Source organism: Aotus nancymaae, unplaced genomic scaffold (assembly GCF_030222135.1).
Source record: "Aotus nancymaae isolate 86718 unplaced genomic scaffold, 86718_ANA_hifiasm-v0.15.2.pri h1tg000022l_1, whole genome shotgun sequence".
Taxonomy (NCBI): Eukaryota; Metazoa; Chordata; class Mammalia; order Primates; family Aotidae; genus Aotus; species Aotus nancymaae.
Genome location: NW_026988435.1, coordinates 33,686,744 through 33,708,616, shown reverse-complemented (window position 1 = coordinate 33,708,616; position 21,873 = coordinate 33,686,744). Strand labels below are relative to the sequence as shown.

Genomic DNA, 21,873 nt, shown 5'->3' with positions numbered 1-21,873 from the left:
GTGTGGACCCGAAGCCATTGGATTCACAACCAAGTGAGTAGCAGCTTCATGACCCATAGCCCAGGGAGGGGTAGCTGCTGGATGCCCAGAGACCCAGAAGAAGTCATCTGGAAGGGACTGAAGAGTGTGAAGCTCTTTGGGTGGCAGCAGGACATCTGTCAGGGGATGGACACCTCACAGGACATCTGGCATCTTGTGGGCTCAGAGCAGGTCTCCAGAAAGCCCCTGTAGAGAGAGGAGCCCAGTTGGCAGGGTCTGAGAGAGCAGAGGTCAGTGCTGTTGACCAGGTTGCTAGGGTAGGAAGAGCCACAGGAGAAACCTGGGTAGTGCAGGTAGCCCCCACAGGAGTGGGAGAAGTTTCCAGAGCAGCTGTCGTAAGATATGTTGAGAAGAGATGTGAGTTCAGCTGAGTTACACTGAGAAGATTCTCAGTTTCATTTATTCTTCCAGGACCCTTGTATTTATGTACTCTTGGCAATACATTTTGACAGCTACAAGATCATCATTCCTACATTTGTACTCTCTTATGTGCATGCTACTAACTCAAGAATCTTTTCTGTAATTGCAGCTGCATGCATTGTATTTATATGTACTATAACAGTTTTGTTATAACACCAAAACAATGAACTAATCGTATATAGAAAATGTTGTAAATGTTTTGCGTTAAAGACCCTTCCATCATGGCCAGGAATGTTCCTCCTTTTTGTGTTGGTGTATGATTCATATCTATCTGCTTCTGGCTTTTCTGGGTTATGCATTCCTTCTAAGGGTTGTGAATTGAGGTATTTTTTTTCACTTGATAATAGGCACAGCTTTGGTCTTGCTGAAAATTCTTCTAAAGAAGGACCTTACTTGTGACTGTTTATTCTCAGCCTAAAATTATATTCCAAACACTAAATATTAATGCAGGTATCTCATGTCCAGTGGAGAATGTCCAACAATATTACAAATTGAATGAAAGAAAGCTAGGAACAGATTGAATCCTGGACGAGTATTTGGAAGCAAGTGAATTGGAACAGAATTATGAAGACCAATTTGAGCCTAAAAGAAGAGCCTCATTGAGTGTGACCCTATTGAGGGGAGGGGAAGAAGAAAAGGATCTGGGACAGGATAAGATATTTAGATTTTTCCTCTTTCCTATTTTACACTTATGATTTATTGAATGTCAATGTTATTCCAATCAAAACAGTTCAAAAATAATTGAAATTATACATTTAAAATCTATTTTGCCTTTTTGCCATTGTATTTACAATATATCCAGGCATCTTGCTCATCCAGGAGAGCTTGTCAGGCATTGCCACCCCACATCAGGTCCTCTCCTGCATTTTGTTTGTTTGTTTGCTTTGCTTATTGTCAAACATTTTTCTTCCCTGCCCCACCTCCGTAAGATTATGTTTTCAATGCAGGATAACTGAATGTCTGCTTCTAATGAGCTCTCTAAACTGAACACTAATGGATTTTCTTCAAGTACAAAAAAATGTTCTCAGAGAAAAACATGGTAATGAAAGAATATATAAGAGGTAAATGTATAGGTAACATAAATGACATTTGAATATTGACTTCACAAAGCAATAATTGAAATGATTCTTGTTTTAAAATACATATGGAATTAAAACGCCTGAAAACAATAATTCCTAAAAGAGGACAACTGGATTTAAAGTGTTCTACATTTTAGTGTTAGGGTCTGACAGGCAGACCCCTACCCAACAATAAATTCACTCAGACATAGAATACAGTGAAAGAGCAGGCTGGAGTGTCTGGGCCATTCACCTGAAGGAGTTAATGGCCACTGATCCCAAATCCCTGGCCTTGCTGGCCTTTATTCAGCTCGCATTCAATGACAAAGGCTTTGAGTCAATACTACTAGTGGGTAAAGATTAAAGGTCAGGTTCCAAGACCTAAAGCAAACACCATTTGTGGGTGAGAAATCTGGTTGCCACCCCTCACTCCCCCCCACTTCCCCCCAACCCCAACAAAGCCATCCGGCTCTTGAATGATTAAAGGTTAGTTTTTAGGACTACACGAGTAAACAAGTTATTCACATAAACACGTAAACTCCCTTACATTCCTTTGTTATTTACTCTTGCTATTAGCTCAAAGAGTATTAGGCTGCCTTCAGCCATAATTCTATCCTGAGGCTTTTACAAAATCTTCAGGCCTTCCAAGAAGTTCTGTGACTATTTTCTATAACTTTCTTTAATATTTTTCCCTTAATATTTTTGCCATCACCCTTACTGAACTACCACAGTTTAGCAATTTTGGAGAAATTATAAAATAATAATTTATATTAAACAGAAATCAAGAGAGCACATTAAAATTTTTACAAAATTCTAAAATCACTAAAACAACACAAATATATTAAGATGGTGGAAACTGAGATGATTGAAGTTATTTTACTAATCCTAAAAAGGCAGAAAAAAAAAAAGGCAGAAAAGGAACAGAAAGTTAGATCAAGTAATAAAATTATAGGCAGGAGGGGTGTGTGTGTGTATGTGTGTGTGTGTGTTTGTATAAAATAACTAAATTCAATACAAAGTCTCACAATGCCATACTGGGTTCAGAAAAGTAAAAAAGAGCCACAATATCCTTTTTTCAAAGGTAAGCAATAAAAATAAAAGGACATAGAAATATTGAAAGAAATGGTATATATCATCTAAAACAACCCCAATGTAAGCTGGCTTCAATAATATCAGCCACAGAAGCTTTACTAGTAATAAAGAAGGATGTTAATATTAAAATTGGGTGTTAGTTGACTGTGAATATCATACCCAAAATGCTTAAAGATGTAAAAGCAGCTGACAAAATTAGTTAGGTTGTAAACACTTGACCAACACATTTAAGAAAGTTAATCAAATTGACATATCCAAAACACTGCACTCAACAAGATTAGCAAATACATTCTTTTATATGTACCTGTATTTTTTCCAAAAATATGCTAGATCACAAAGCAAGCTTCAACAAATTTCATGATTGTAACAATTAATTATATGCTTGCTAATGAGAGAGGAAATACATTATAAGTTAGTAAAAATAATAGCTAGCAAAATACCCAAATGTTGTCAATTGAGAATTAAAAATGTACATAACCCCTGATTCAAAGAAAAAAAATACTTAAATGCACATTAGAAAATACTTTGATCTGAATAATATAAAGATAAAACACCAAAAGCTAGAGATTTTTATACACTAAGTGTATATATTTGAAAAGAAGAAAGACTCCTAGAAAATGGTAAATATGACCAATGGGGTGGGACAGACAGCATAACCAAGAAAGTAACATTTTTAAGAATGAAAGAATACAGCTAATGTCTTAATATTAGCCTTTTTCTTATTGGCAGATAAAGATATTTTTCTTTCTAGAAAGTAATTAACATCAATAACCAGAAACAATGGTATCTGCTCTGCTCATCCAACTTCAGCTCCCCAATTTCCTAATGATATGTTCCTTTATTTCTTTTGCCTTTGCCTATCAAATAGACCCCATACTTTGGGAAATTATGAATACTGATTATCCCATAAGATTGAGAACTGTGGAAGTCTCTGAGCTGTTTTATGTGTTCATTTCCTCATATATAGAAGTATTTGAATTTTTAAAAAGGGTCTTTGTCATAGGTCTGTTTGACAGGCTAAAGAAATAATAAATAGGATTATTCTTTGGGCCTTGATTAAAACACCATTAAAAGCTGTCTTTCTGCAATAGGTTTTTATTTCTTAGTAATCCTTTTTATCTTAGTTTCATATGTTTTCCTGAACTACGTAGCTTGCAGAATGTTACTGAAAAAATAACCACATAGTATCCCAACTTTATGTTGATATCCAAGTGAAATAGTTAAGTCTGCTGATGTAAAGAACTTTTTTTTGTCTATATTTAGTTTAGACTTCAGGAAAGTATTGATGAGAAATCATAAACATATTAAAAGTATTTCCTTCTCACCAAAAATTATCTATATTCTTCTATCCATATAAATTATGGTGGGGACTCAACACTGGATGTGTAAGTGTAGTAATTTTTGATGAGAAGTATTGGATAAACTTATTTAAAGTTATTTAAGCTCTTTTTTTAAATAGATCTTTTATTTGTTTATTCATTTATTAACCTATGCAAACATAAATGTTATTCTTGTTCACTGAACTCCCTGAGAACCTGTCAACTTTACAGTTACATTATCTCTGACAGCATAGGTACAACCCATGTTCTTTGAATGAATCAATGTATTTCCTAATTCTAAGAATTTCATTTATAAAACTCTACAGCTAGAAAACATGAATGTTGAATAACTATAGTTTGGATGAAAACAAATACCCATAGTTCAAAATAAATTAAATCAAATCTACAGGTAAAGTTTACCCCCAAATGCATATTGAGCTTTTATTTAGCTTGCCAAATCAAACTCAAAGCAAACTCTGATCAATAACCTATAAATGATACCATAAAATGTATTTGAATATACAAATAAAATAACTTATTGAATTATAATTATTGTTTTTATTAATATTGGCAGAATATAAATCAGCATAAGTTCCATCAGCAGTGCTGAATTTACACTTACTATTGGTTTAAGTCACTAAATTAACAAGATGCAAGATTCAGTCTTTTTTAGCCTGAGCTTGATGGAAAGTGAGTGGGTAAGAAACTGCTGATCAAAGACTAAAAAGATAGTTGTTACTGGAAACAATGAACGTGATGAAATGCTGAGTAGACATTTTGATAACTGCTTAAAGCATACAGGAACTCAACAAGTTGATCAGCAGAAGTAGAAGCCAAATTCATAGGTTGGTCTGTGATAAGAACACTGGAAGGTCCTAGAAGGAAAATATATTGGCCAGCAGAATCTGGATCCATACCCCAAGGAAGAGAAGCCATAGCCTCCATAACCCAGGGGACTGAAGCCACTGGATCCATAGCCCAGTGAAGAGCAGCTCCTAGATCCACAGCTCTTGGGAGCATCAGCTGCTGAACCCAAAGCCCAGAGATGCAGGTTAAGTCACTTGTCAGGGGCCCCAGAACACAGAATTCTTCAGATGGTAGCAGGACATCTTGCAGGGGCTGGATACCATGCAGGATTTCTGGCAGCTGATGGTCTCCCAACAGGTCTCCTGACAGCCCCCGTGGAGAGTGAAGGCCATCTGGCAGGTGCTGGGAGAGCAGATATCAGCATTGTAAACCAGATTGCTCAGGTAGAAAGAGCCACAGAAGTTTTCAGAGCAGCAGTTGTAGAAAATGTTGATGGGAGATGTAAGTTTAGCTGAGTTACAATGAGAAGATTTTCAGGTTTAGGGCCATCTTGTGAACTGAGTAACTTATATACTTGCTTCAATGGATATGGAGCAGTACAGGTTTGATTCTCTCTCATTTATACACCCTCTTCTGCATATGTGTAAGTCATTAATCTGTTCTATAATTGTAGTTTCCTGGCTTCCTAATATTTTTATGGATGCTAGAATTTCTTATAACAGCACAAAACCAATGAACATTTCTACATCAGAAAATCTAGCTGTATTTGTTAATAATGCCCATCCTTTCCTGTTCTGAAAAGGCCCCTCCTGTCCTCTCTGGCCATGACTCCATTTGTATCTGCTTGTACTTTGCCTGGGGATTCTGTCTGTCATTTTTCTCCTGTGTCAAGTAATCAGTGGTACAGCTTTGTTTTTTGCAAGGATGCTTCTAATGACTGATTCTACTTGTCGCCACTGATTTATATTCTCCAAATTTATTTTCCATCTATTACATATTATTATATGGTGTTTCTCACATCCAACAGAATGAGAAAGAATAACACATCATGAGAAATTGCTAGAAACAGAGATGAATCAGGAAAACACTTAAAGACAAAGTCTGCATCCTAAAATGACTCAGGCTTTTTACTGCTCAGATTAGGAGTGAGCTTTGTGCATCTGAAAGTCATTTCCCATTTCATAATTTTCTCCCAAAATATAAAATATCCTTCTTACAGCCTCATAATCTGTGGAATGGTGACAAAGTCTGGCTATCACCAACTTGTAGGGTCACTTTGTCTACTTGGTATTTTTGTTCTTCTTCCATGGTGGATGCATTCTCGTAAGCATTAAGAAGACATGCAAAGATCTTCACACTGTGTGTCCACTCCCGTATGACCAGCTACATGTCTACACCAGATTTTCTTGCATCAATATTCTAACATTTTCCCTTCCAGGTCGCTAACTGGCTTATCAGTTCAATTTTCATCATCCAGGAATACTAGAAAGATCATCAAATGTGGCCATTTTTCTTTTCATACCAAGTAGATAACCAGGTACTAAACATAACATCCTGCCAAGAGAGATGATATTTTGCTCACCATAGTGTTTAAATATATCCACATAATGAATCCATCTATCTGCAAATGCAGCTTGAGGTATTTCCTTCCTCTTTCAGCTGACATTCCAGTCTCCCAGTGTAGCCAGGTGTGAGCTGAGTAAAGATGGTCAGTAACTTGCTGCCCCATGCCCAAGTTCTGGATCTCTCCCAGGGCCTGGTCATATCCCAAAAGCTGACCTTTCATAGATATGTTAATTCACCACTAAAGATTATAAAGCCTGGCTATACACATTCATATGCCTACATTATGATTCTCCCACTGGAGCTTGCCATAAATTCCACATTGCATTTTTTTTGTGTTACAGATACACCCAATACCGTAGAGTCTGCCAGATTTAGTCAAACTAACAGGACTGCTTAAATCTGTACTTAGACAGGTAGAATCATTTCCTGCTCCTGATGCTATCTAAATCTGGGTCTTTAGACCAGAGAGGTGTTTCTGGGTGATAAATATGTTTCAGAGCTCAAAACAACTAAAGGTCTTCTGTTCCCTTATATGTAGCAGGAAATGCAAGAGATTTCATCATTTATTATATATTTGCACACATTTTGTGTTATATCAAATTACTTGTTCAACATGAATATATGCTTATGCAAAATAAACAAATATAAAATATATTATTTTATTTTAGCATTTGACAAAAGTTTTATAAAGTTCTTGAGAATATTTAGACAGGTAAAGAATTAGAATAAGAATGACTGATCAGAAAAACATTTTAATAGTATATGAATCAGAGAAGATGAAATCTAAGTTAATATGATCCAAAATTCAAGGCATTCAAACAAGGAACTAATGGGTACCTATCATATACCTGTAGACTGATTTCTCATTGCTACATCATACAGATTATTACTTGATTTCTAATAATTTACTGAAGACAAGTACATATACATCTCCACTTTGTTCCTTTTATTTCAGCTTCTGAAAATTCTCTTTAATCATTACTATACTACAGGTGTTTTTGCTTCTTGTATTAGTCTCCGTCTTTCATGAAATCTTGACTCTTGATTTTCTTATAAGACCAGAAACTCTAGTGAATCTGTGATCCACTTTGAGTTTACATTTCCTTATGTGTAAAATAACTGTAAGTTCATAAAATGCACATTTCTTGTGATTAGATCTAAAAATTAATGAATAGAGAAATTCTTTGAACTTTCCTTTTTTAGCTGTATACAGAGATATCTTTATGCTATTAGCTTAAGATCTTACCAACATACAATTTATCTTAGCACTGTATTATTTTCTCTGATACTTAGGCTATAAAATATTAGAATGACAACATAAAATGTGAAAACTAGGCATCTGCAAATGTGTGTTGAAATATGAATGAGACAATAATTTTTGATGATATGAAAAGCTTGCTTTTTCCATCTACATTTAATTTGATTCTTAGATCCACAAAGGTGAAACCTTACATCTCATGAACCTAATTAATTCTTACAGTGGATAATTGGTTTCTTCCATGTACACGTGTAAAGAAATTAATTATATGCTAAAATACTTGATGAGATGAATGGATATGGTTCTTTTTGCCACCTAGCATTGACTGAATCAAGAAAGCTACTTAAGCCTATGTAAAAAAAAGTTCTGTGTGACCTAAATTTTTCTTCACTCGGTTATTTCCAAGTTCTTTTTTTCCAGCAAACCTCATAGCCTCAACTTTGAAAGAAATATGTTATATACTGTTCCTGAAATTATTATTCATATAAAGTCTGTGCAAGTGATATAAACATTCCAAAAAATAGCCATCTTAAAGAGGGAAGATGTTTAAAGCCCAAAGTAAATTAATTCAACTCCACCAATCAATCAAGTTTTCAGTTTGCTTCCAGAGGCATCATGACTTTAACCAAAACACCCCCCGCAAAAAAAAAAAAAAGTGAAAACACTCCTTTTGACAATAAAACTAGCAATGAAACTGTTAGTATATTTGGATGCCATATTGTATGAGTTTATTAGATTATATGTATTTGGTTTTTATCTATTTCATGGATGAAATGCATAAACAAGAATTCCATTGATTCATTAACATTAATTCATTAACATGAATTCCATTAATTAAACTAGTAATGTATGTATTAATTGTATTAATCACCAATGATTTCTCTTCCTTAAACTTATTTTCCATGTATTATATTATGTATTGCCTTTCATATACATTGGAAAAGGAAAAATAGATAAGATAAATAGAATGAGAGACATGGTGAGTCACAGAGATAAACCAGAACAAGTGAGCAGGGGAAAAACGACAAAAGAAGACTAATTTGAAACAAAGTCAAAGTGGATATAAATTTGAGCACATGAGAAAACACCCGAAGTCAGATAACCTTGAGCTGAGGAACGATAAGTAGCAACTCTGATTTTTCCATTTCTGTATAATTCAAATAAAAACTGATTCAGTATCAATATAGTGTATATTTTTCATATATTTATGGTTTCTTTTGTCATTCATATTTACAATTCATTCAGACAGACTCCTCTTCTGGAAAAACTCTCTTCAGGTAATACCTGCTGTATATTTTTACCTTCAAATTTTTTCATGCGTTTTCTATTTTATTGTAAAGCATACTTTTTTCCAAATCTCTTTAGGATTATTTTTCCATTGTAAAATGTCCAAATATCTTCTTTTTATAGTACTTTTCATTTCAGACAAACCTAAACTAAAATAAACACCAAAGGAATTTCTCCAATTAGGACAGTAATGTCACAAGGAAACTTGGAGGAAATAAAAAGGGACTGAAACATAAGTTAGTGATGTCTGGATATGGATTGTTCATGTGTCGTACTTAACATATAGGTAGAAGTATAAATGGAGAATGCTCATTAAAATCTCTTAAGAAACTGCTAAAAATTAGAAGATTCAAAAAAATAATTAATTTAAATTGTAAAGTTGTAGCATTAAACCATTTCATTAAGTGCTCCTTTCCCAAAAAGGTATGAAAATGAGAAAAGGAACACAGAAAATAGATCAAACAGCAAAAACATAGTAAATATGTATAGATAGAAATCTGAATGTAATGATAATTAAATTAAATATAATATGATTTTAAAATTCTTAACAAAAACATTAATTACAGTTCAGGCTAAAAATCAAAACAATTTTGTACTTAAAAGAGGATTTATTAAATATAAGCAAAAAGAAAAGGGAAATATAAAAAAGATATATCCAGCAAAAGAAGCAAACAAGACAACATTATTTCTGCTTTTACAATCTCAGACAAGATTGGCTAACCAACGAGAAGTTGTTTGATATAAAACAGTGTATTTCTTAACAATCACACTTTGACAGTCATCCAGGATGGTATACATTATTTTATTATTTATTTAGAGGTTACTCTAAAGCCACATTTTCCAACACAGTAGCCACTAGCTGCATGTACTAAGTTTAATTTATATTAATTAAAATATAATTATGTTAAAAATTCAGTTTCTCAGTCATATGAGCCATATATCAGATGTGTAATACATATCTGTGGTTAGTGGATACCATACACTACAAAGTGCAAATATGAGAATATTTTTGTCATCACATAAAATGCTGTTGGGCCGTGCTGCCTTAGAAATCACAGCACACATTATTGATTTGCTAGCATAAGTTGGTATTTTTATCACTTGTAAAACACAGGAATATTAGAAGTCTGTCTTTGAGACTATCCTCACTTCAATTGATTTGTCACTGTTAGGATTTTCTGTAGTTTAATTTCATATATGCTTATAGCTGATGGCTAGCTAGCTAGATAATAGATTAAATAGATATATAGATGATAGATAGGTAGATGGATGGATGGATAGATAGATAGATAGATAATTTGTCCTCATTGCTTTTAGGAGCAATACACCTAACCATTGAACAACACAGGTTTGAACTTCGTGGGATGACTTATAAATGACTTTTTTTCTCCTCTGACAGTTCTGAGACAGCAAGACCAGTCTCTTCTCTTCCTGTTTCTCTTCAGTCTGCTCAACATGAAGACAAGGATGAAGACTTTGGTTATGATCCACTTTCACTTAATGAGGAGTAAAAATAGTTTCTCTTCCTTAGGAGTTTCTTAATAACGTTATCTTTACTCTATCTTAAGATTATAGCTCATAATACATGTAACAAACAAGATTTGTGTCAACCGAAAGCTTATGTTATTGATAAAGCTTCTGATCAATAGTAGGCTATTAGTAAAGGTTTTAGGGAGCCAAAAGTTATCTGCAGATTTTTCAGTTGGTTAAGGGGTCAGTTTCCCTAAATGCCACTTGCTGAAGAGTCAACAGTACTTGATTAAATTTACCCAATATACACCTTTTACTTACTTATTATTTCTTACACCTTTTTTTCTATATTCTAGGATCATTCTGTTTTGACTACGTATAATTTTATATATTTTAGTGCCAGAAAGCTAGTGACAAATTCTGTATTCAATTGTATGAAAATGTCTATATTTCTCCATTTTTAAAACAGACATTAATTGGTCATGTTACTCTAGTTTGGAAGTTTTTTTTTAATATTTGAGGACATGAAATTGTTTTCTTACTTTTTTTCTGTTTAAAATTTAGCTTTCAATCTCAGTTGCTTTTATGAAGGTAAATTTATTTTTTAATTTTTCCCATCTCTGGCTGCTTTAAGTTTTACTCTTTTCTTTTCTGTTCCTCAGCAAAACTCCAATATGCCTAGTTATGGGCTTGTCCTCATATTTATCATGCATGGGATTTTTAGTAGTTCTTGAATATATGAATTTGATCTTTCCTCTGTCCAAAAAATTATCTTTGTAACCTCTGTGAATTTGTTTCTATTACATATGACTGCTGTTAGATTTAATAATATGTGGACTTGTTTCTAGCCACATACATACACACACACACACACACACACACGCACACTCATATAAGTTTGCTTTAGGGCTCCAACAATTATGTTAGACCATTTCACATGTTCTATAGTCTCTGAAATTCCTTTAAATATTTTAATACTTTTTCTTTTTTTTTTGGTTTGTATATAGTCTACTGAGCAATAACTAATTATCTCTTTATCCGTGTTTAATTTGTTTTAATCCACTCACTAATTCAATATTTTAATTTATTACATTTTTCAATTTTAAAATCTCTTTTTTGTTCTTTTAATATACTTCAGTACTCTGCCAAAATTTTTGATCTATCTTTTTATTCCCTACGCATATCGTGTATTTAACATTTATATCTAATATTTTCATTTACTGAAGCTCTTATGAGCCCAATTCTGACATATATATATATATATATATATATATATATATATATATGATTTAGTGATTTCTGAAGTTCAAAACACATGTAACAAACAAGATATTGTCAACTGATATATATATATATATATATGGGATTTAGTGATTTCTGAAGTCTGGTAAATTTTCATTGTGTACTAGACTATGTCTATGTCTTCATGTGTATCTAGATATAACTATATCTGCAACTGTATATCTATCTATAACTCTACGTTTACATTTGTATATATATCCATGTAAAGAAATAATTTAGAGCTCACTGTGATGTTATTCTCCTCCTGGATGAATTTAAATTTGATTTTGGCAGGATAGAACAAGAGCCCTAGTATTACTGTATCATCTTAACCTAATCAAGTATTGAAATGATTTGGAGCTGAACTTCAGCGTCTCTTTTGGATCTAACAACACTCCTATTATAAAAGTAGTCACAAATTCTATGACTTTCCATTGTTTATTTATCAAGACTTTTCTTAGATTTTGGCCCTGGTAATTTCTAAATATTTTCACATGTATTTTCCTTGTCTGGATTTTCTAAACAAAACACATTAGTTATAATTTTTTTTTCATTTGTGAGCATTTGATTTCAACTTATTTACCCTTAGGTATGACCTTAATAATTTATCCCTAATCGTTGCACAGGAGATTTCTTTTTAAAAGTACGTGATTAGAAGAGAAAATGGAATAAAAGTGCCCAATCTCAAGATTGCGTTAGTAGTTTGAAGGACCATATTTGTCATTACCACGCCGTATGAAATCACTTTGCATTGTAACTGAGCTACATTTCTAATCATTCCTCGAATGCACAGAACTTCAGCCCTTTCTGCTTTGTTTATTATTGTATGTAATCTTCCCAGACTTCTACCCTCCAATATTTCTGTCTCTGCAAGTCAAAAATGTGCATCTCCTTTAAGATATTATAGAATAAGTTTTCCCTCTACATTCCTTATCATCTTTGTGTCCCCATATTTTTACATTTAATGTAACTTACATGAATAATGGACCTCTTTCTCTGACCACTGCTTTACAGTCTAAAGGAGTAATGCATGGGAATAGTTATTCAACATTGTCTGAACTCTTTTTTTCTTCTCCTTTCTTTTCCTTGAAAAAGGAACCTAAAGTTTTTATAGGTTTATATTTATTTATTTTCGCACTTACCTGTTTCTGGAACTACTTTGCAAAAGAAAACAGAGAATGTTACCAGAAAAAGAGAAATATCATTTCCCTAATTTTATGCTCAGAAGTGAATTAAATTCTCACTTATAATGATATCAAAACAGTTTTTATCTTCAGTTTTACTTAGTGTGAAACATGAATGAAAACCAAGGTGGAATATCAATCCTCCATTCAAGTTTCATGGTATCCCTTATTACACATATGTAGATAATTGGATCATATTGAATTCTCATCAGTAAGATACAGGCATTTGATCATGATTACCAACAAATACTGGGTGACTTAAAAAAAAAAAGTTACTTCAAATCATTTTGATTTGTCTTCAATTCAATTTTGCTTTTATGATATCTATAACCATATAGATCTAAATATTATTTTTGTTCCCTGCAGATTACTGATATAACTGTCAACTAGTTTGCTACCTTATTCTTATTGGCCTAGTCACAAGAATCAACATTTCATAAGGGAACCAAGCTAATTCCTGATTCTGAGATTTTAACAAACAAAAGCCTGTATATTTAGTAGACTTCCACTACCTGTAGTTTGAGTAACAAAAATCTCTGAGCCCCCAAAAGTTTGTTTGAATCCCAAACTTCATATGACTTTCAAACCTATTCCTATATATATACCAATTGTTTCATAATAATCCCCTAAGTACATCACAACTAAAACCTAGCAATAAAAAACCACCACAAACATAGCTGAATATCAGACCAATGGATTTATTTGATTAAAATGATTTGACTTTTTACACAATTGTGGAAGAAATCAAATAATATAAATTCTATCTTTAATGTGTACTTCAAGATTTATTTTGAGTTAGTACACAGGTTTTCAGATGAAGCCTGCCAGTCAGTATTTGGGGCCAAAGACAAACTGAGAACTTGATAATTAGAGAATAAGAAGCTAATTCTTTCTGTACAAGATGAAGACAATAAAGGTTATGAGTAGAGATATTAATGGCATTGACCAATAAAATTAGCAATTTAACAAGATGATCAATAATAGAAGCCTGATCCACAAGTTGGTCTGTAACAAGAAGACTGGCAGCTCCTAGAAGCCAAGTAGGATGGGCGGCAGAATCCAGATCTATAGCCCAGGGAAGGGAAGCAGCAGCCTCCATAACCCAGGGATCTGAAGCCACTGGATCCATAGCCCACTGAGTAGCAGCTCCTAGATCCATAGCCCAGGGGGCGGCAGCTGCTGGAGCCAAAGCCTAGAGGCCCAGAGTAAGTCGTCTGGCAGGGACTGAAGAGCATGGATGTCCTGGGGCGGTAGCAGGAGGTCTGGCAGGGGCTGGACTCCACACAGGATGTCTGGTAGCTGGTGGGCTCCCAGCAGGCCTCCTGACAGCCCCTGTAGAGAGAGGAACCCAGCTGGCAGGTGCTGGGAGAGCAGAGGTCAGTGCTGTAGACCAGGTTGCTGGGGTAGGAAGAGCCACAGGAGGAACCTGGGTAGCGCAGGTAGCCCCCACAGGAGCGGGAGGAGAAGTTTCCAGAGCAGCAGTTGTAGGACATGTTGACGGGAGATGTGAATTCAGTTGAGTTACACTGAGAAGATCTGAGTTTGGATGACACTCCTGGAAGGGACCATTTATATACTTTCAGCTGTGGGTGTGGCACCTGACAGGGTCATCCTTCATGTATTTGAGCTCCCACATTTGCATATAAGTAACTTAGTAATCTTTGTAATTGCAGTTAACACGCTTCATCTTATATTTATGGAAGAACTCATTTTGTTTTTACAGCTCTGCGTCAATGAAATGCATTTACGTTACAAATGCTATGACTGTATGTGATTAATGCCCACTCCATTATGGCCAGGAAGGCCCCTCTCATTTTCTCTGGCCATGATTTACACACCTCCTCCTGTTTTGGCTGGGAAATTCTTTCTGTCTTGGGTGGGGATGGCAATGTACTTATATTTTTTTGTCAGTGGCCTAGAGGCAGAAATCTTATTGGTTCACACTCTCCAAAATAGTTTGCCATCTATTACTTACTATAATCAATGTTTATAATTCCTGTCTCAAGGCCTATATAAAAGTAAGCCAGAGGGATTGAGAGATAACTAAAAACAGATATCATCTTGAACATATATTTAGAAAAGAAAATTAGTATTTAGAGAAAAGAAATCAAAACAAAAGCCAAAAAAAAAAAAAAAGAAAAAAAAAAAGAAAAACATCAAATATGGACAAATGTGAAAAAAGTAAACCTCACCTCACTGCTAAGATGAGGGAGGAAATAAGTCACAGTAGCAGAAGGATGATCAGGACTGTCAGGGTTTGCAGCTAACTGATGGATACTCCATCCTGAAAGCAAATCAAAATGCTTTCAAATAAACTTATTTAATAGTGTTTGTATGATGCATTCATATTTGTAAGTGTCCTGGAGCCTACATGCTTACAACACCTCTAAACCCCCACCTCAGTATTCTGAATGCCTTCTGAGTATTTTCAGAGTAATACCACCAGCTTTTATGTTTTTCCCTCTTATGGGACGTGACTCTGTCCCAGCCCTCTTTAAAGAGATGGATTTAGGTTTTGTGGGTGTTGAAAAGTATAATTTGGGGATCCTCATTAAAAATATCATATTATTAATATAATAATAGATATAAACATGGATATTAATATAGAATAAACACTTCCAAAATTAACAAAACTCAAGACATCACAAAATCAAGACAATAATATACTATTATCATCATCATCTCTAACCTTTTCCTATATTTTTTTGGCTGCATCCTCTTGGATCATCTCTATGACAATGATTTTTTCAACATGATTTTCTGCAGAACAAATAGAAGTAAAATTCAGTGTGTGTTTTAGAAATAGCATATGAAAACTACTCGAATTATTTTTTAATGACAGAAAAGTTTTTTTTTTACATTGCCATTTCTTATGAGCAATGCCACAGCTGTAACATCCTCTGTCATTTCTTTTCAGCAGTGCTTCAAGCCTGAGGTTGTGCGCCTCTCATCCAAATGTCCCTGGTTCACCTCCCACCTGTGTCTGTTGGCAATGGGGGCTGTTTGTATGAGGATCGGCTACAAACAGCTGTGGATCCGGGGTTTTAGGGGTCTCCTAGTTTGTGGCAGAGCAGTGTCTTTTTTCCAACCCTTCTAAGGTTTATAAGGTCAATGCTGGGGGCTGGATGTATTAGAATAGTGCAGGCAGCCCTCCGGAGATGCCCACAGCCTGAGGACACCACCCAGGACTCTTAAGCCACAGCAGCATAGCTGGAGCAGCAGCTTCCTTCCAGTCTCCCTGGGAGTGCTAATACAGCTTTGGAAAAGGTCAGTCAAGAGAAGAACCCTCAAGCTTACCCTTCATTAAGTTACATCTGTCTCTGCCTCTGCCTAACATGCCCTGCCCAAGATGTCTGAGCCTGTGCAAATATGTGATGTCAGGGGTTCAAGAAATATAAAGAAATATGAAGCCATGGCTTATGTCATGGAATTGTAAATCTATTTAATAAAAAGGTAATAAAATTATGCAACAGATACTAAAAGTATCAACTTTTTCTTAATGTAAATGTATGTTTAATTGGAATTTTCTGTAGAACTCACTATATAAAACTTGCATAAGTCAAAGAAATGACAAAGAAGCTTCCCACACATCAAACAGCTGCTTTTAACAACTTTATCCCGTGATCTTCTAAATATCTACATTTTTTTCTATAAGCTCTTGGCAGCTAGAAGAAAAGTTCTAGGTCACATCATGCTGTGAAGACCATTTCCTTCTCAAATCCCCATTTTCCAAAGAACTTTTTGAAAGTAGTAATCCTATGACAACTAAGGGTAACATTCTGTTGATTGGAAATAGGACCAGTGTTAATCAAATTAACGAAGTCAGCCAATGTGTTGATCAGGGCTCACCCTTCTAACTTCCCTCCCCGCTTTATAGTACCCTTCTCCTCTTCATGCATATCCTGCTTTTTCTGCAGTACTGTGGTGGTGAATGGTACCACTTAAAATAATAGACCACAAGCCCACAGGTCCTCTGCCAAATCTAGCCCACATAGGTTTGTTCATCTCACAAATGCAGGCCCCTATGGGCTTTTTATTAAACTATAAAATAGTTGCTAATATTGAACAATCAAAAGATTCACAAAAATTTGGATTCGTGATTTAAAAAAAAAATCCAAAAGTCTGGTGATGCTGGGTTTCCTTGCTTACAGTTGGCTGGAGCTGAAGACAAGCTGCCCCACTGATGTGGGACATGCTTCTTATCCCCACAACTCTAATCACCCCTCTTGTCTCCCAGTTCCACAGCCAAATTTCAGTTGTGACTATGCATCAAGCCTGAACTATTATTTTGTTGTGTCGGTTAATGTCTCTATCAGAAGTGAGAGAATGTGAGATGAATTAAGAAGCTTTGGGTTTTAAGAAAATTTCTGAAAACCATTTCCTTGTGCACTTGACAAATATTCTTTCATGTTTAATAGGAAAATACATCATGTTGGTGACAATGGATTAGAATATGAAGCATCAATCATCAAACAAATCTCAAATCCACTGAACCACCTCACTTATATTTATGACCTGCCTGCGTCATGTAGTGATTTGAAATAATCTTCTCTGACTTCAAATACTTTATAAGCCAGCAGAATTTGAGTTGGTTTTTATATGCTGGGCAAATGCTTAAATCAGTGGTGTCTAACTTCGGATATGAACAATGGGTCATTTTAGAACATACAAATAAACCAAAATGTATTTGATTAATTAAAAAAACAAATGATTAAATTCCTCTTCAGGCTGCCTCATTGATGGTTCTGATGTACCACCATTTTTGGAAATTACTTTCTTAAATTAAAAGGTTAACATCCAGCCAGGACCCCACAGGAGATCCTCATAACCTTGTGAAATCATATTATATACCTGACCATTGTAATCCCCTCTGGACAGGGCTTGTCTGTCAAAGTATATAAAGTACATTAAAAATAGAGAAAAAGTGATCCATTTTTGGCTTGCACTATAGTAATTTGATTGTAAGGGGCAGTCCTTGATAATAATATGTTGTCTTCTCTCTTCATCCTATTGCAAAGATGTAATAATAGCTATTACAAATGCTCTCATTCAGGAATGCGGAAGATGGATTTAGTGGCATTAATATCCATCCTGCAAGATGGAACATCTTAGAGTTTGAACAGAGGCCGTGTCACTACCCAGTGACACTGTACAGATGGTCTCATGATGACTAGTAATGACTCCTTTCACCATAAATACCAGAGCAAATAGTGATTTTGACAGACTATGACAGCTGAAATTGGGAGGCAGAAGAAAAAGGGACTTCAGTTAGAAATCAAATGAATGGCATGATGAATATGTGTGTAGCACAGAAACAGTCCCTGGATGTAGGAGGCACTCCACAGATAGACGTTGATAGAATGAAAAGGGAAGTTAGACATGCAGATGTCTTACCTGAAATCAGGCATCTCAGAAGCCTATCTAAATGGTAACTACTTTGCCTTTGTTCATTCTTTGGGCAGCTGGGTGAAAGTTGGCTGTAGCTGTTAATAGATTTGGAAGCTTTTTCACTCAGAAGTTGGAAGCCTCAGCAATGGGTCAGATGCAAACCATGGGCTGGCCTTTATCAAGCTGGAATCTAATCCTAGCCTAGTGGCAAAAAGCAAGATAAGGGGAAAAGAGAACATGTTAGAAGATGTGTGTGAGTACCCTTCATCCTCTGCCATTTTTGAAAGGGGAAAATTCCTTTGTCACCCTCACAGGTCATGTAACAGGGTGTGACTCACTTCTTCTGTGCCTTGCATCTCAAACCCCTAGCGGGGAGCATGCAGACAGGCAGGTCGTGGGGACCGTGGGCTCTGACGCCATGGCAGCATCTAGGGTTGAATGCTTACAGCTTCTGAAGCCCCAGTGGGTTTATCTTACAGGCTCTTTCAGCTTAGCAGTCCACAGCTGGCTTACGTTAATCAGCTCAATTAGACCCTCTGCCTTATCACAAGGACAGAGGACTTTCTGTATCTCAGAGTTCTTGCCCTGGTGTACCAGAAAAATCAGATCACACGTGGGCTTGAAGGATTAGTGCAAGGTTTTATTGAGTGGTGGAAGTAGCTCTCAGCAGATGGATGGGCAGCCACAAGGGGGATGGAGTGGAAAGGCAGTTTTTCCCTGGAGTCAGGTCCCTCAGCTGCTGAGCTCTCCTGTAATGGCCCTCAGCCAAATTTCCCTTGGTGTTCCACAGTTGATGGCCTGCCAGCGTTTGTCAGTGTGTTCTTCTGCTGGTGTGTTCCTCTTGACGTCCATCCCTTGGTGTGTTTGCCCACTGTGGTCTCGGGGATTTTATAGCACAGGAGGGGGACATTGTGAGCCAGGGTGGTACAAAGTGCTTCTGTATTTTCAGAGCTCTAGAAGTAGAGGATGTTTAGAAAATGCAACATTTGGGCATGAAAACAGGAGTGCCTGTCCTCACTTAGGTCTGTTGGCACAGGCCCTAACCAGCACTTCCCTGCCCCCTTTCCATATCACTTTGAGGAAGTCTAGCCCCATCCTGATTTTGGATATCACCACTGCCTTCCTCCTTTCCTTCTGTTTAAAGTCTCTGCTAGAGATTGAAGGAATGACAAAATAGCATACAGAAGGCAACTCCGCATTCACTCAGCATTTTTCTTCTAACCTCTGGAAGGTGTCATAGGATTGGGTGAACTTTGTGTTCATGAGCTCCCTTTATTTCTGAAGGGAAAACAAACAAACAAACAGACATGGACAAGGAAAATATGGATAGGAGAGGAGGATAAAAGGAAGCAAAAAAGGAGGTTATTGAAGGTGCTTCTGTATTTTCAGAGCTCTAGAAGTAGAGGATATTTGAGGCTCCCCTGTGTTCTAGGCTTGTGCACTCCTTTTTGTTGCTGTTTGTTTGTTTGCTTATTTTGAGGCATAGTTTCACTCTTGTTGCCCGGGCTGGAGTGCAATTGAGTGGTCTTAGCTCACTGCAACCTCCGCCTCCTGGGTTCAAGCAATGTTTTTGCCTCAGCCTCCCGAATAGCCAAGATTGCAGGCACCCGCCACCACATCTGGCTAATTTTTGTATTTTTAATGGGACAGGGTTTCACCATGTTGACCAGGCTGGTCTCGAACTCCTGACCTCAGATGTTCCTCCCGACTCACGTCTATAATCCTCTCAAAGTGCTGGGGTTATAGACATGAGCTGCTGTGTCCAGCCTGGCTTGTGCACACTTAAAAGAAAAGAAAGTAAAATCAAATGAAGAGTCCCAGATAGAGCTGTTAGTCCTTCTCAGTTGTCTGAACTCTGGTGGGTGGATGATCAGAGGCACAGACATGGTAGATGTGAAGTAACCCAATATCTCTTGGGAACAACTGGAGAGAGCCCCAACATCTGGAAAACCTCCAAAGTTCTTGTTTTGTATTTTTCCCTTTCTAGTACTGTAAACTGCCTACCTCTCTTTGTTCATTTTCCCATTTCAGTGCTGAAATACTGTGATGCTAAGATTTGGTTGTGACAATATCGCTGGTGCCTGGAGAATATTCCTTTGCAAGTTCTGTCCCATTCCAAGTGGATTGAGGCTTTCATGAAGGTGGTTAAAGGGCTTTAGGATGTAGTTGAGCCTATTTATTCCTGGGTAAGTGTTAAACACATAGTTCCTTTTTTCTTTTTCATTATTTTCCTTGATATTAACTTTTCACTTACCCTCATTCCAGGATTTGATTTATTTTTAAAGACTTGGAATTTAAGACAAGGGACAAATAAGGTAATCTCGGGTCATTGTGGAATGGAGTATGTTTGACCACTCAGAATCTTAAACCCTGATGAATTTAAGAAATGCTGTTTAAAATATGGATGTCAGAATCCCACCAGCCCAGAGAGTAGTTCTAAGGACGGGCCTGCCATTGCAATTGTGAGACAATGAAATGTAGAAGCTCAGCATGCATTTTGCTGACAGAATGCTTTGCGGGCAAACTCTGATACTGCCCTTTCCAGCACTGCCTCACTTTGCCCATTGTGTTATTGTGAGAATGAACTGGAATAATATAAATAGATAAATAGAGATACTGAAACATAAATCATCAGAGTACTGCCAGATGGTTAGTAAACCTCTGCTGAAATAACAAAGCAAACCCTTGCCAGGTGATGCTGAGATATCAGATTTGAGAACCACTGCTGGAAATAGTTTTAAGTATGTTTTTATGCTTCAAGTCGTTTTTGGCATAAGAGCAAAATGTTCAGGACTAAATGAGAAATTTGGAATTTCAAACACTATCCTTATTTCAAAATAAAAACATAGCACCTGCAACACAATATTGAAAGCATGGTTTAAAATCTTTATGAACCCAGTCAGCTTTTCAAAAGTCAGTGATCAATAATCTCCTTACTTAACAATTTAGTTTTATGTTCTTATGATGTTTCTTCTTCATTTATCCTTCTTCTCTAATTTGTCTTATTTTTAAATTTCCATCTTGTTTTTTTTAACTTTATTCCTGTTCCATTCTCTGTGTTTTTTCTTTCTCTATGCTTATTTTAAGCACTCTTTTTATTAGTTTGGCTTTCTAAACTGGGAATAATTTCAAACTGAGGAAGTGTTTCTTTTTGTTCTACCAATTAAATAGCATTGCTTTTCTATTTATTGGTTGAATAAAGTTAACTCTCCTCTACGTTTATTTCCAAAAGGAGTTGAGCATTTTTATTCATTTCTTTTAAAATGTTCTAAATTTAATTGGTTTTATTGGTACTTGACTTAATTATAGACTAGAAATCATTGAAAAGTTTCCAGGTTCTAGTTTACATTTTAAAATTTCAGCATTATAATGCCTTTTTAATTGAATATTCTCAAAAGGCGAACAGTTCCAAGATGAGTTGCAACAATGGCCCTAATGAAACCTTTTTAAAACCACACATATCTGGCCTCCAGAGCTATTAGTCTGTTGTTACTTTAAGACACCCTAGCTTTGTACAGTACTCCAACTTAACTTACCAGACTGGAAGAATCTGGAAGATAGGGACAATATCTGTTCCTCAGTTATTGACTTGCAATGGACTTTCAGTGATGTTTATTAAAAAGATGAATACAGTTATTTTTAGTATGGACTTTATTACTTTTACTTGTTAAAAATGGAAAATATATGATTATCATTTCACGAAC

General features: G+C 35.8%; 1 protein-coding gene and 1 pseudogene across 1 annotated transcript; both read right to left on the bottom strand.

Moving 5' to 3' along the window:
* Window positions 1–201: 201 nt before the first annotated feature.
* LOC135276372 (keratin-associated protein 23-1-like) lies at window positions 202–4,948 on the bottom strand (annotated as a pseudogene).
* Window positions 4,949–13,546: 8,598 nt separating this feature from the next.
* On the bottom strand, window positions 13,547–14,329 carry LOC105713795 (keratin-associated protein 13-1). Its single transcript, XM_012447598.2, has one exon. It carries the CDS (start codon window positions 14,272–14,274, stop codon window positions 13,756–13,758), a length of 519 nt encoding a protein of 172 aa, XP_012303021.2. The 5' UTR covers window positions 14,275–14,329; the 3' UTR covers window positions 13,547–13,755.
* Between the last annotated feature and the right edge of the window lie 7,544 nt (window positions 14,330–21,873).